Source organism: Vigna umbellata, chromosome 6 (genome assembly GCF_029865625.1).
Source record: "Vigna umbellata cultivar VRB3 chromosome 6, Vumbellata_1.0, whole genome shotgun sequence".
Taxonomy (NCBI): domain Eukaryota; kingdom Viridiplantae; phylum Streptophyta; class Magnoliopsida; order Fabales; family Fabaceae; genus Vigna; species Vigna umbellata.
Genome location: NC_142170.1, coordinates 15,226,455 through 15,242,078, shown reverse-complemented (window position 1 = coordinate 15,242,078; position 15,624 = coordinate 15,226,455). Strand labels below are relative to the sequence as shown.

The 15,624-nt window shown below is 34.1% G+C and overlaps 1 protein-coding gene and 1 pseudogene across 2 annotated transcripts; both read right to left on the bottom strand.

The window, feature by feature from the left end:
- Window positions 1–1,346: 1,346 nt before the first annotated feature.
- LOC124832184 (boron transporter 4-like) lies at window positions 1,347–7,524 on the bottom strand. Its single transcript, XM_047306322.2, has 12 exons — window positions 7,412–7,524; window positions 7,243–7,325; window positions 6,534–6,726; window positions 6,321–6,459; window positions 6,053–6,218; window positions 5,806–5,972; window positions 5,556–5,729; window positions 5,370–5,465; window positions 5,175–5,291; window positions 4,755–5,077; window positions 4,373–4,652; window positions 1,347–4,270 (listed from the first exon to the last, which is right to left on the bottom strand). The coding sequence occupies exons 1-12, from the start codon at window positions 7,513–7,515 to the stop codon at window positions 4,049–4,051; spliced, it is 2,064 nt and encodes a 687-aa protein (XP_047162278.1). The 5' UTR covers window positions 7,516–7,524; the 3' UTR covers window positions 1,347–4,048.
- Window positions 7,525–10,848: 3,324 nt separating this feature from the next.
- Window positions 10,849–15,165, bottom strand: LOC124832209 (zinc finger BED domain-containing protein DAYSLEEPER pseudogene; annotated as a pseudogene). Its single transcript, XR_015780141.1, has 2 exons — window positions 15,027–15,165; window positions 10,849–12,922 (listed from the first exon to the last, which is right to left on the bottom strand). The product of XR_015780141.1 is annotated as a zinc finger BED domain-containing protein DAYSLEEPER pseudogene (transcript).
- Between the last annotated feature and the right edge of the window lie 459 nt (window positions 15,166–15,624).

Genomic DNA, 15,624 nt, shown 5'->3' with positions numbered 1-15,624 from the left:
GAAACTCATTTTGGAGTGCCTAATTTTTTTGTCATCATTTTTTGTACTTGTAACTAATGTGAAACCAATTTTTATACAATTTATGAAGAAATTGGTGGCAAAGGAACCATATTTCCTAAAAGTCATGGTGCAGAAACAGAACTGGTATCAAAGGTAAAATAAGTAGGTATTTCAAGTGAAGTTTTTGCACAACAAGGTCAACTATGAACATGAAACTCATTTTGGAGTACCTAATTTCTTTGTCATTATTTTTTTTAACTTAAAAGTGATGTAAAAATAATTATTATACAATTTATTAAGAAATTGGTGGCAAAGGAACCATATTTACTAAAAGTCATGGTCCAGGAACAGAATTGGTACCAAAGGCAAAATAAGTAGGTACTTTAGATGAAGTTTTTGCACAGCAAGGTCAAGTATGAACATGAAACTCATTTTGGAGTGCCTAATTTTCTTGTCATCATTTTTTGCACTTGTAACTAATGTGGAACCAATTTTTATACAATTTATGAAGAAATTTGTGGCAAAGGAACCATATTTAGTAAAAGTCATGGTGCAAAAACAGAATTGGTACCAAAGATAAAATAAGTGGGTACTTGAGGTGAATTTTTTGCACAACAAGGTCAACTATGAACACGAAACTCATTTTGGAGTGCCTAATTTCTTTGTCATCATTTTTTCAACTTAAAAGTGATGTGGAAACAATTATTTTCATCATAGCCACTTAAGCGAATTTATTTTCATCATTCTTTGTACATACAACCATGTACATACAATATTTCATAAATCTTGACATCCAAATTTAGTGCGGACTGGAGTGCAAACATTTTAAACATTGATCATTGTGATCTTCAAATTTCATTAGCAATAAATGTAACCACTACTTTTCTTTCAACATTTTTAAGAACAAATATGTACAGTTAGCATCAATACATATTGAAAAAGTTCTAAACAAACCATAAATAACATTGGAAAAATCACTATTCCCCAACATTTTGCATAATGCCTAAATGATACCATTCTTTGATTCAAAACAAAACATTCATTATGGCCAACCCAATTTCTAACCATTTCCTTGAATAGAGGAGTGTAGTCAATTGGGTTGTTCATATAAAGACACCACTTGAATGGAGTATCCCCGATACGTGTCTTATCAATTTGTCGTAGCATACCATTAATGTCGACTATCGGTTTTGTGTCGCTCCATGCCTGCAATCACAACTACAATTCATTTTCAAACAAAAAAAACCATCAAAAAACTCTTTTCAAACAAACAAATCAATTTTCAAAACATTAAATCTACTTACATTGTTATAACCTTCTTCTTTTATGCAATCCATCACTGCCAATCCAACCAAATACAAAAACAATGTAAAATTAACCAAACAACAACTCAAAAAACACAAAAATACTCCAAAATGCGATACACTGAAATTATATGTCAAATTATAAAGGTTAAACAAGAAACGGACAAACAAACAGAAAGTATCAGTAATTCTGTCAAACGACCTTCTAAAAAGCCACTGGACTTCTTTCATGTATTAGCCTATCAAATATCTATATTCGAAGTCAAGCAACGATGGGTAATGTAACATTATTTTCGGAGGTCCTGTATTCCTTGAAAGTTGGCACTTGGGAGACAAATTTTGACTATCGTCAAAGCAAGGGTGTTTATGTTCTCATGTCATAGTACCAATCAACGCATATTTTATCTGTTCAATAAATTGTATTAACAAACCAGCAAAGGCATTGGAGATTAAAAAGGTATAATCTGGAAGACCTAACTACAGATTCATAAGCTTCCAGCGCCATCCAACACAATACTTATGAACACTATTGTTCTTATCATATTTATAGTAATAAGGAGCATATCCTACATAATCAACACCATACATCTATTATAGATTAATTTCTCTCAATACAAATAAACCAACCTTTAATGAACACAACACCTCTCAGTGGGTGGCACGGAGCAAGATGTGTGGGTGGGAGGAACACCCACGAAAACACCTCTTTTTCGGTAGCAGTTGCAATCAAAACTTCCAACGATGCCGATCACTGGAACGGACAATACTTCCTTAGGCGGCACTCCGACGGACAACGAAAATGGGTGGGTGGGAGGAAGCGACACTCTCTCTAGGAACAACGACACTCCAACGACACTCCAACGACAATGGGTGGGTAGGAGGAAGCTCTAGGTTTTGCGTACGAACAAGGACACTACGACAACACTCCGATGACAATGGGTGGGTGGATGGAGGGAAGAGGAGACTCTGTAGGTTTTGCCTACAAACGATGACACTCCGACGACAATGGGTGGCTGGGTGGAGGGGAGAGGAGACTCTCTAGGTTTCACCTTTGACACGGCAACATTATGGCGGCAATGGGTGAAGGAAAGAGGAGACTCTCTCTCTAGGTTTCGCACTCTTGGTTCTCTCTCGAAACTTTCTTAGATTCAAAATCTGAAAAGAGAAAATGAATCCAAAAGTAAAAAACTCTACCCCCAATTCCATTACCACATCATTCTCAGCTTTTAAAATTATTTTCCACGTGCACCACTCACATTTTTACACGTGGTCCGTATCAAAATGTTGTCAAATGCTATTGTCAAAATATCATTTCCCATTATAAAATGCCACAACTTTTGAAAAACAATTTTGCCAAGGTACCATGTAGCTTGCTAACATACTCTTTTATCACAAACAAGTGGAGTACACAACAAATTGTAGTGAACGTGTGATAAAAGATGAAGGATGCACGCCAATGGAGGGTCAGCAATGACTTCAACAAAACCTAATAATTTCGATTACCCATATAAAACCATAGGTGAAAACGAACTCTTTCCACCAAATGCCATGCATTTTTTTAACACACATGGAATGGTTACTTGGGACAAGAAGATCCTACGAAGAGAAACAAACAAAGGTAACCATACACAAACCCGTCGAGGACGAAACCAATGGGAGACACCCAAAAACGAATTCAATCACAGTCACGCTAAAGGTAGTGCATTTATCGTCCTGAACAAGAAAAACAACAAAAAGAGGAAAAGGGTTTGTTTTCACCTATGACTTGATCTCAAAATCCCATAAACCGAAACAGATAAAAAAGACATATCGTATATGTAAGAGTTTGTGTTCCTTAGGTTTGTTTGGTCATCTCTCTGTGGGTTTTGTTTGTTTGTTTCACCGCCTCATCACAATTCACAGAAGTTTGTCCTTAATGCGAAGTGCAGTGTTCATTAATTTCACTCACGAATATCTTTTTTGAAAAGCAGGAGCTTGAACAATTTGAAGAAATATTGGAGAAAAAAACAAAACAAAAATGGAAGTAAAAGAGCATTTAAACATGGTTGCAGAACATGAGTTTGAATTTGATAATGTTTGTGTCGATCTTGTTGGTTCTGGGAAGGTGGATTGGGTCCAAGATCTGTGGATTATAAAGACAGCATTGCCCCTCAATTATTGAGAATTGCAGAGTAATTGCCTTTAGTTTAAAATGGGTATCAGATCCTATCTTGGGCAACATATGTGAGTGTAACATTTTAAATTTGAATCTGCCCTTCACCTTTCATACAAATGTTATTTTTTGCTAGTTCTTTCGGTAGATTGAGTATTAAGATGATCATGAGAGTGATCAAGGGACAGGTTCGAGAATAATTGCTTCTGTGTTCAAACGTTAACCAACAATTAATTAGACTTTCGGATTTCGATTTGGACTCGACACTGCAACCACTTCAATAATTAGATACAATAACGGACATAGTAAGATTTTCAATTTACAGAGAAAACAAAACATAATATGCTGTTCCATTTACTTTATGACCAAGATACGACTAGCGAAAATAAGCAAACAATTTTAAGTAATTATTTAGAAGTTGGCCATTACTCTATTTAAATATCCACATATCAATTGTATTGTTTGAATTGAATGTGTTTGTAAAAATAAAAGTTCACAGAATTTTATGTAATTTTAAAATACGTATATTGTTCTACCTAATTTATGTATGTGGATAAAATGTCAATAATGCAAACCAGAAAGTCGACATAACCTAACTTCTTTTATCAGAATATAGTGTTCTAGAGTTCATGCAACATTCAAAGCATTTTATGCAACTGAGAGATGCTAAAGTGGATAATGCTGTCACCTGGCGATTTCTTTCCTCACTGGAGCTGACATTTCTAATCTTCCACTCCCCTCTATTTGTAGTTAACTCATCTAATATTTCAGCATCAACTATTTCCACTGATCCAACTCTGGGTGATTCTACATCCTGTTAAAAAAGCAAACAAGCTCTTTCTTATCCCACATCGGAGAGCAATTTAAAGAAGAATTAAGACGAAATGGTGATAACATATAAAGTATGGCATCGTACCCTGAAAGACCTATTGAAAGTTTGTCCTGGAGCAGCAATTATTTCTTCGTATTCAGCTGCATCCAGTTCCCTAAGATGTTGAGGCTTGAACAGCTTGGGGAGTATATGCTGCCTCAATGTTATCAGTAAAAAGAAAGGCAAGGGGAACAGTATTCCAGCTATGGGAATCCATGTCACTCCAAAGCAAACCAAGAAATACACACATTGGAAGACTGTGAACAATACTATGTATCTGTAAGGTACTGACTCGACATAGGAAGCATGATCCCCCTCCAACAACCTGCCAAGATTATATAAAGGTTGCTGTTAGAAATAGTATATATTGACAGTGGAAGTTTCATGCTTTAGTAAAATTGTTGAAACAATAGTAACTTCTACTTACTTGTGCCACCTACTGGGTGTTACAAAAAGGAGTAAGATCCTTTCCCAAAATTGATTTCCTGGAAGACTATCAATGGCCATGTACGCAAAATATCCCCACAGAACTGAAGTTGGTATCTTTTTTATGACAGGCATGCCAAAGACTGATGCTCCAACAAAGATTGATTGTAAGAGATTGCTCACTCTCTGCTCCTTTACTCTTACGGGCAAATATGCTTCAATGTGTTTTTCAGGATCAAACTTGCTCTTTTTGTCATGTCCTTTATCTTCACCGTTTAAGACAACCTCTTTCAAATCCTCTAGTTCTTTGTCCACTAAATGATTCTGCAAGCAATCAAATCCACGATCAAAAGAAAACTTAGCTATGTATCAATTGTCATAATTGGACAAGGACTAGAGGATTAACGACTTATATATTTACATCTGGACACTTATCCATTTCTATAAATACTGCTTGCATCTTTCCATAAATTTCAGAATTGTTAGCTTTAAGATCTATGCTTTCCTTGGCACTTTTAACCATCTTTTTTCGGATCATCTGCCATTGAAAAAAAAATCACCATATAAATATCAATTTCAATTATGATATTTACTAACACTCACTTATCCTATCCACCTGTTTATTGAGAGCAGCCAGACTCTTGGTGTGCATAGGAGATTGAGGAAGAACTCCGTTTGAAGGAGGTAAGCCAATCAATCCACAAAGCAAAGTCTAGATATTTTTATCCAAAGAAAATCATCAATTCCCGTCGGATCACTACTATAAATGACCATTAAACAATCAAGTACAAGAGAGATATACCGTTAGTCCTAGCAACAATATGTCATAGTGGTATGCAGAAGGTTTCTTGAGATTGAATTCCTTCTGTTGTGCCATCTGGGAAGCAACACTATGGTCAAAGAAGTAAAGTCCCGCTATCATTATTGCGGGAATAAAAGCAGCAAAAATATATGACGGGGAAACCTTCCCCATATCCTGTAGAAGATGCTATATAAGTAATGACCAAAACTACTAAAGTAAGAACTGTTTGACTATATGCATTACGAATTACTTTAATTACTGTCCAATGATATAAAGATGTAGACTCCCAAACAAGAGGAGAGGTGAGCCTTCTAGGAACTCCAGAAGGCACTTTACTTGGTACTGTGAATGATAGTGCTGTCCACACCACCACCATGAAAGGTACCCCATAGTCTGCAACAAAACTTCTAAACCATCCTGTTCAATAAGCAAACTATGTCAGATTCCCCACTCCAACCATAATGTAGTTCAAATCACTTGAAATTCACTTAACAAACCTGTGGCATATAACCATGACCTTGCTCTTCTGCTCTTTAAAGATGTATAGAGAAGGCCAAAGGAGAATATAATGCCCATCAATCCATTTGCATACAGCCAATTAAAATGGTACTTTTCCAATGTTGGGTCTCCCTCTTTAGGAACATTAAACTCACTTACAATTCCCTGAACTTGCAAAAGCTTGTGTCAAAGTACTTTTCCCATGTCTTATGCCAATTCATGTTTAATTTGATATTCGATACCTAGACTAATATACCACAAACTGACCTTTATAGCCTCTTGAATGAACAAGACTGTGATCAACATGCCAAAAAGCTCACCCGCGATCCTTGTAAATCTATTGATGATATTTCCAGCATTGAATATTGCTAGAAGAAACAACAAGAGAGCAGTCCATAGACAAACCCTGGGACGTTAATTATATCAATTAGACATTGATTTCACAACGAAGTTGGATCATATAGAAAATGTTTTCCTTACCATCCTGCCCAAGCTAAAAAGAGTTCTCGTCCCAAGGAAGTCTTATCTTTGGCAAAGTTGTACAAATATGTGTACATAATGATAGTGGGCTCAGCAACTCCTATGATTAAGAGAGGCTGGCCACCCAAAATTGAGTGTATGATTCCACAAATAGCTGTGGAAGCCAGCGTTTCTACAGTGCTCAAGCTTCCATCTGTATACAAACAACAGCTTGTTCAATTTCTCTGTCAAGTTTTTCACTTATAAGGAGAATATCGAGTGAGACAAAAGAACTAATCTCTTATTTTTCATTCATACATTTAACTCAACCATTTCTTCTCATGCTCACTCTTGTAGTAAAATGCGTGAGGGGTTCAAAAATCTTGTGCTATTGTATGAAACACACTCACTTTAAGAAGTTGTCATTTTAACTTTCATATAAACTAAGATGTACCTTGATAAAATACTTCTAAATAAAGTGAAGAGCATTTGTATATAATATCATGAGATTTATTAATGTAGATTCATTCTTTATAGGAACCGTTTTGGAAAATTACAATTTTGATTTTCTTATACTAGAACATTTTTTTTAAAGCAAGTTGGTGGAGATTACAAATACTAAGAGAAGTATTTGACAAGTTAATCCTTCTATAGACGAAGTGTGTTACCATCTTTGGTTTACTCATATATGTTAAGATAAACAGGACAAGAGAAGAAGATAGATAAAAACCTGTGTCTCTACTTAGCTGCTCGCCAAAGGCAATGACTGGAAGAGCAGAAGCAAAGAAAATATAGATAGTTGGAGCCAATATTCTGTCAACAGAAAGAAAGAGTGTTCATTAAATAGTATTATTCTTTAAAAGTATGCATAATGAAGATATGATATATAACAAAATTACCTAGTTCCTGAATAGAGACCGGTTGTCCAATCATCTTTATAGAAGACCGCTCTTCCTTCAAGGTCCCCTTTAACACCCTTAAAAAGTGTTTTTAAGCTTTCCATATCTGCATAAAAAATTCTTAAGCATCAAGGTATAGAAAAGGAGAAAGTGGAAAACATATATACAATCACATATACACGACTAAGGTTTCTTCCCGTTGGCTTTAGCTTTTTTCACCAACCAATTTGACTCAAAACAATTACTGGGAACAGCAAATGGAATTTGAAGAAACTGTCAAGGTTGCCCAAATCAAGTTTACGGCTCTTGGAAACATTATTTCCGGGAGTAACCGAGCCCATATTGTACATTGGAATGCTGTTCAGCATGTTTGCTTGGCATGTGGAAGATCATTATTTGTACAACATTAATTATCATCACTGTGGCGCATCCGAAACATGGTACGGTATTCCAGGTCATGCAGCTTTGGAATTTGAAAGGGTGGTGAGAGAACATGTGTACACTAATGATATTTTGTCAAGTGATGGGGAAGATGGTGCATTTGATGTTCTTCTGGGGAAAAAAACTCTATTTTCACCAAATATTTTGTCAGAGCATGAAGTTCCTGTCTACAAGGCTGTTCAAAAGCCTGGGGAGTTTATAATAACTTTCCCTAGAGCATATCATGCTGGCTTCAGTCATGGTTTCAATTGTGGAGAAGCAGTGAATTTTGCAATTGGTGATTGGTTTCTATTGAGATTGAGCCAAAGCGCCTTAAAGTGGAACACCAAAAAAAAATGAAAAAAACAGACGGAAATGAATGATTCACATACGCAGTTCCTTGAAATGCTATTGCATCTATAAGAAACATAATGAAAAACAGAGCTCGTGATGAAGACAAGAAACAAAGAGTTGAACAAGAAATCACGTTTGCAACTGCATGCAAAATTAATGTACAAACTACAAAAAACGATTATAAGAAAAATGCATACCTCTAAACAGAACAAAGAAGAAAGATATACTCTACTTTGCAGGATATTTGCAGGATGTTGTGGTGGGAGGAAGAGAAGAACATAGCTCATATTTATAGGAGTAAAGGATTCTTCCGTGTGATGCTTTTTGGTTAGGCCTGAAACAGAGAGAGGATGTTGTGGTGGGAGGAAGAGAACATAGCTCATGTTTACAGGGGTAGGGGATTCTTCCTCGTGTGATGCTTTTTTTGGATCCCGTTTTTATTATGCCTGAAACAGAGAACTGCAAGTTCAAAGGAAAAATTCTAGTCTGTTTATAAATAGTTTTAAACTTCTGGAGATGTTTATAAATAGTTTTATAGAAAAGTTTATAAATGAAAAACTTCTGGAAAAAAAGTTGATTGATCATCAATCCACAAAAGACCATTTTAAACTATTTTAAAAGCTTAAAGAAATAAGGTTTTTTTTTAAAAAAAATTAAGAAATCAAATTAATTGTAAAAAAGTTGAAAACATTTTGATTATAATTTATTCTAAACTATTATATTATGATTATAATTTATTCTAAACTATTATGAAATCACCATAGCAAACAAAATATAGTATAATTATAAAAATATTTTATAAAACATGATAAATTGATTACAGCATAATACAAAATTTATTTAAGATTTAATGATTTAATTAATTGTTTTAATTAGAATGTAGTCCTTTGAGATCCCCCACCTTAATTCTGATAATTAAATATATCATACAATGATATTTTATACTAAATTTAGAAGAAAAATCAATTAAATTTTAAACGGTTTTCTTTCAAACACAATTTACATTTGTTTATATCATATAATAACATTTGGAAGATTTTATTTTTGTTCATTTTTTTTTGTCACTTTTAAACACGTCTTCTTATGTAGTTAGGAGTTATTGAGGGTGTGAAATTTTAGATAAGAGAAAGAGTGTTGCACCCTCCACCACCACACCTTTCTTCCTCCACCTCCCCAATTTATTTTAATTTCAATTATATTCTTAGATTAAAATTTTTTACTTTTACTATTTTAATTTATTTTAAATCTAGTTCTCCTATTTTACTCATGCACCCAATCTTTCCATCTCTCATTTTCGTTTAATAATTTGTCTTTCGTTTTACTCTGCAACTCAATCTGTCTTCTCCGTTTCACTTCTCCTCCTCCGTTTCTTTCTTCTTCAATTTCTTTACATTATTAAAATACATTAAAAATATATTCAAAAATAATAAATCAAAACATTTAAATTAAATTATTAAAATATTTTCAAAATAAAGAATAAACTAATAAAAGAAACCCAAAAATAAAAAGCGTAACTTTTAAACGGAGGTGACATCCTTCAACGGATGTCAACATCCGTTTAAGGAAAAATGGATGTTGACATCCGTTGAAGGATTTTGACATCCGTTGAAGGATGTCTTAAAGTTTACGTTTTTTATTTTAGGATTTTATTTGAAGGTTTATTTGAATACGCACCTTGAGGAAGCAATAGACACTGCACCATTCCACACACTACACTACGAGAGCGACACTGCACCACGAGAGGGAGACTGCTTGATAATTCTTTCCACCACCACCAACCTTTGCGTAAAAGAAAGAGAGGAAGAAATATAATGTTAAAATGAAAGAAAATTATTTTACTCATGTACGGGACACTATAATAGGTTATTAGTGGAATAGGTTGTGAATGGGTAAAATTAAAACATAACCCTAAAAATAAAATTTTACTTAGGGGCAAAATGGGCAAAATAATAAATAAGAGGTGGAGGGAGAAAGGTGTGGTGGTGGAGGGAGCAACACCCTAAGAGAAATTATACAGAGGTAAACTTTAAATTAGAGTTCTTTTTGGTGGAGATTATAGAAAATAAATTTGGTGTTATATGCAAAAAGTTATATTATTGTGCTTTATGTTTTTTTAACGTTGTCTAGGATGTTCCGAGTCAATACATTTTTTATTTTAAGCAGAAAACTTAAAAGAACATTGATTATTTAAATAATTTATGAATTTTCTAAAACACAAGAACTAACAAAAAATTAAAAGACATTATAATTTAGCATATTAATACATTAATATTTAATAACTCACTGCTTAGTAGCCAAATATTTCCTCTCATATAGTAATACATTATTCATAGTTAAGAAATTGTTTAAATTTATATACAAATCGATAAGAATTTTCTATCAGACTTATATAACACAACAGTGCTATTTACAGAGATTCATTATACCACTATTCACATGCATTCTATCGTTAACTTCCCAATCAAGAAAAGTATAAAGATAATGTTTAAACGTTGGTGTGATGACAAACTTCTTTCTCCGTGGGGTTCATATTCGAAGGAAAAATAAAAGCAAACACTCTTGGTTTGGTTGAACCTGTAATACAATTTATATCTTGCTTGGCCAAATAATTAGAACAAAGCTAACTCTATATACTATAAACAAGTAACAAAACGGACAACAGATAAGAAAAACTAATTTACCTGAATTACAGTACCAAAAAATTCAATACCTAAATGCTAGTTGAGAATATATCCCTAAACGAGGAAAGCTATACCTAACACTCAACTTTGACAAGTGCATTAGGAACACTGATGGGTAATGATTTATACTGGAACCAATCCTTGGTACAAATAAGGGCCTCAAGAATCAAGGAATCTAATGAACTCCGGTAGTTATCCATTTTTCTAATTTCTGTATCAAAAACAGCATCTGCCGAGAGGGTGGATACTGGCACACACAAAATATCTGATGCTAGTCTAGACAATGTTGGGTACTTCAATCCGTTTATTCTCCACCAGCTCAGAACATCAAATTCTTGTACTCTTGTCTCAAGAGGCTCTTCAAGATACTCATCCAATTCAGACTTATATTGCTGGTTACATGTTAGATCAGATATATAAAATTCGATGTCAGACAGTTCATCATCACCCGTAAAAAGAGATGCATCAAATGCCCCTTCTTCAAATGACTCAGTCTTTATCATAGTGTCATTCCCTTCATTATCATTTGTTGCTGTAAAAGGAAGCACTTGTATGATATTATATTCAAGGAACAGTTCATTAAGACCCTCCTCAACAAATCTTGTCCAGTACTCAGCATTCTCACCAAATATCTTAGCGAAGGTGGACTCCACGAATTTCATTTTATATCTTGGATCCATGGCTACAGCAGCAGCCAGGATGACACAGCTTTCTCTCCAATATTGATCAAAATTCTTTTGCAAAGGCATAATCAAACACCTGCAGAAAGGATCCTGGCTTAAGGCTGCGCAAGTCAACACCACCTGAAGTTTTGACACTTCAAGAAAAAATACATTTGCAGTTGGGTACGGTTGAACAGTTAAAATGTTAGCTGCATCATACAAGTAATTCAAATATCTACATAGAGTTTCCACATGCTTCCAGTCATCCATTGTTAAAGTCATTCTGAAATCAGGATCAAAGGCGTCAAAGCAAACAAAAACTTCCTTTAATTTGCAAGCAGCTACAAGCATATGGTAAATTGTGTCCCATTTATTTTGGTCATCGATAACAAGGTCCATTGTACTAGGGACTTGAAGTTGTTGCCTCAGCTTCAAAAAATTTGCTTCATTTGATTTAGAAGATTTCACATACTTCACACTCTCGCGAACTTTATTGATTGTTTCTCTCGTAGCTGATAACGCGTCTAATGCAAGGCGGCTAAGTACACGAGCATAACAGTTCTGGCTTAAAAACTGACCATTGAGAATCACAGGGTTATTAACAGAGAGGAGACTTCTCAGATTTCCCAGCAAAGTCTCAGTGGAGAAGACTTTATCAAGTGCAAGAGTAAATAGCCGACCCTTTAAATGCCAATTGCTTAGGCATTTCACTATAGCTTGATTTAAGGAACCGTCAGAATCAGGAAATGGTACCGTGAATACATTAAGAATAGGATGATGTAAGTTCCAATCACCATCAATGAAGTGACCTCGAAGAAAAACATAGGCTGATGTTTGGTTTGAAGTCCATAAGTCCAAGGTGAGGTTGACTCGTCCAGGAATCCCATCAATAAGATTCAACAGGTTTTGCTTCTCTCTGAGGTACATAGCAACACAATCCCCTTGAATAGCATTAAGGCTCAGTGGATTGAACTGGGGTTGCAGCGCCCTTACAAAATCAATGAAACCTTGGTGTTCTACAATATGAAGTGGATAGTCATGTAAAATAATCATTTTGGCCATCTTACTGTTGCAACGCTCCTGATCAAATGAGATAGCAGCAATGTAAGGTTTTGCCCTTGCTCGTTTCTTAGGTGGATCTGCATCAGTTTTGGAACATGGAATTTTTTTATTTTTCTGACAGATACCCAGAGCAATGTGTCTCTTGAGATGACTGGTGCCAGATTGTTTTGAATCTTTGAGATAAGCAAATGACTTTTGGCATCTTTTACAGTAAGCCCTGGCACATCCAGGTCCATCAGTTTTCACAGTGAAGTGCTCCCAAACAGTAGATTTCTTTCTCCTCCTACTATTTTGATGTGTTTCTGACTCCATGACAGGACCGCAGGTTGAATCTAAAAAACAAATTAAACGTAAAGCATTACAAGAGAGTAATCAAAATGTGGTAGAATTCCAACCAGCACTACATCACTTTTGTGTTAAGGAAAGCAGACAAGTGTATAATTCTCGTGTAGTAATAGTAATATAAACGTCAAAAGGGGGAAGCACATAGAGGGTAACAAAACAAAAGAAGCCAGTGGTCTTCAGCATAGTTTCTCATTTGAAATTTTGGTTCCTAACAGTTATTGATCAATACCAAACAAGGTTATCAAATTGGATTCAAAGAGGAAATCACCAAGATAATTTTTTAATCCTGAATCATAACTTGTGTTAAAATTATAAGATTCAGAAACAACGAAAAAATAAATTGAAGATATACTGTTGAATGTAATAATTGTATACTAGAAATAGATAAAAACACCTTAACCACAAGTCTAACAAAATTATTAGTTATACATGAGTGAAGCCTCTGTTTGGAAAGAGAATTAAAGCAAAGCAATGAAGCATCCAAATAGATTGCATACCGAGAGAACAAGTGAAAAATAAAGTAGTGAAATAATCAAATACGGAACGATCAGTTGGGCTCCTTCAGTTCCTTTTCATTTAACAATATATGCTTCTATGACTTCTTAATTCTTTTATGAGAGGGAAAGACAAGTAAAAAATAAAAGAACATAATGAATCGTTGAATCATTTGATTTATAACATTGATACAAAATCTTCCTGTTTGATTAATTTATAGTAAAATTCACACTCGTTTTAAATCATGTTATGATATGAATTGATAACTTGCTAATTCGCATAAAATTGTACGATTCTGATGATGATCCCAAACATCTGATCCATAGAGCTCTGGAAGAGCAATAGTGCAAAGGAATGGCACATACTGGGATGACCCCTAGTTTAAATTTAAAAAGCATAATGCAAACTAAATAATTCATACTATGAATATAAATATTAAATAGTTAAAGAAAATCCAAAATTAAATAAATTCATGATTTTTAATAAGTCAATATCCACACACAATTACCATCATCTCAGGAGCGATAAGAACACAGTAATGAAGTAAAAAAACGAGAGACAATGATGAATTGAATAGGAAAAGAAGTTAAAAAATTAAATACATATTAGCATATGTAAACAATTGAGTCTAAGAGAAGACGAAAGAACAGAACATATGTTGTAAAAATTAACGAATATGTAAATTCCTAAAGAACGATATCAGAATGTTTCTGAAGAAACAAATGCATTAGGAAATGAGGTAAATATCAGAATTTTGCCGAAAGTAAATCCTAAACAACGTTCTTATAGGGGTACAAAAACTGGGTTTTTGAAGCCTATATCATATTAGTGCTGCCATGGCGCAGAAAAATCTGTTATTGCAGCCACGTTTTCAAAAACTCCACTGTTTCAGTCTTGGTAACGTCTTACGTCTGATTTACATCACTATATACACTATATATTTGAATAATTAATGTTAACTCTTCTTGTATCCCGTATCCTCTTCCAAAAGGCTGTGTAGGAAGAGTAATGATTGGTAAGCACCAAATTAACATGTCATTTTTTTTCTATCACATCATATTACATATCAGTTACTCTTGTATCTGAAAACTACTGATATACCCCAATTTGTTTCCTAAAATAACTATTATAAAATGCTACAACTTGAAAAACAAATTTGCCAAGGTACCATGTAGCTTGCTAACATACTATTTTATCACAAACAAGTGGAGTACACAACAAATTGTAGTGAACGTGTGATGAAAGATGAAGGATGCACGCCAATGGAGGGTCAGCAATGACTTCAACAAAACCTAATAATTTCGATTACCCATATAAAACCATAGGTGAAAACAACTCTTTCCACCAAATGCCATGCATTTTTTTAACACACATGGAATGGTTACTTGGGACAAGAAGATCCTACGAAGAGAAACAAACAAAGGTAACCATACACAAACCCGTCGAGGACGAAACCAATGGGAGACACCCAAAAACGAATTCAATCACAGTCACGCTAAAGGTAGTGCATTTATCGTCTTGAACAAGAAAAACAACAAAAAGAGGAAAAGGGACACACAAATATATGTGAAAGGCGTAGATATATAGAGAAAGAACCTTTCTTTCTGCGGCTGCGAAGGTAACAGTGAGAGAAGGCTTGAGCGTTGGCAACGAAAGATGGAGTGCAATGCAATGGAATGGAAGCGCCACTTCCCACTGAGTCTCAAGCAATGCCAATAACCCAATTAAGGGTTTCAAATGCATAATATTATACAAGTTTCATTTTATTGACATGTGCTTTTTCTACTTTGTAAATAAAAACAATAAAAGATTTTGTGAGAGATTTCAATATCTTTGCGTGCAAAAAAATCCTAAATCTGAAAACAAACTATATGATTTATTTTATTCATAATTTTTGTGTCTGTTTTAACTGATTTTTTTATTTTTAAAATTACATTTTGATATATTTTTAAAAATAATCGGTAACTAAAAAAATCTAAAATATATTTGCAATTTTAGGTATAATTTAATTTACACTTATAACTATAAATTTTGGTTACATAAAAAATACTTATGTTATATGTTTTACTTTAGAGATACTAATAAATTCTTCAGTAGAAAGGAAGAAATCTTATTTGTATATAAGTATAATATGAAAAACATATTTATACAACTATAAAGTATTTTGAAAAATTTATAAGAATCTAAATGCACG

Bases quoted from the DNA above. Each gene is read 5' to 3' on its own strand.
- LOC124832184 (XM_047306322.2), bottom strand. From the start codon at position 7,515: ATGGAAAGCTTAAAAACACTTTTTAAGGGTGTTAAAGGGGACCTTGAA. The intron at 6,460-6,533 runs GTAAGGAAAACA...TTAACGTCCCAG, and splicing joins TTTTTAGCTTGGGCAGGATG to GGTTTGTCTATGGACTGCTC. The intron at 5,078-5,174 runs GTAAATATATAA...GATTGCTTGCAG, and splicing joins AAATGGATAAGTGTCCAGAT to AATCATTTAGTGGACAAAGA.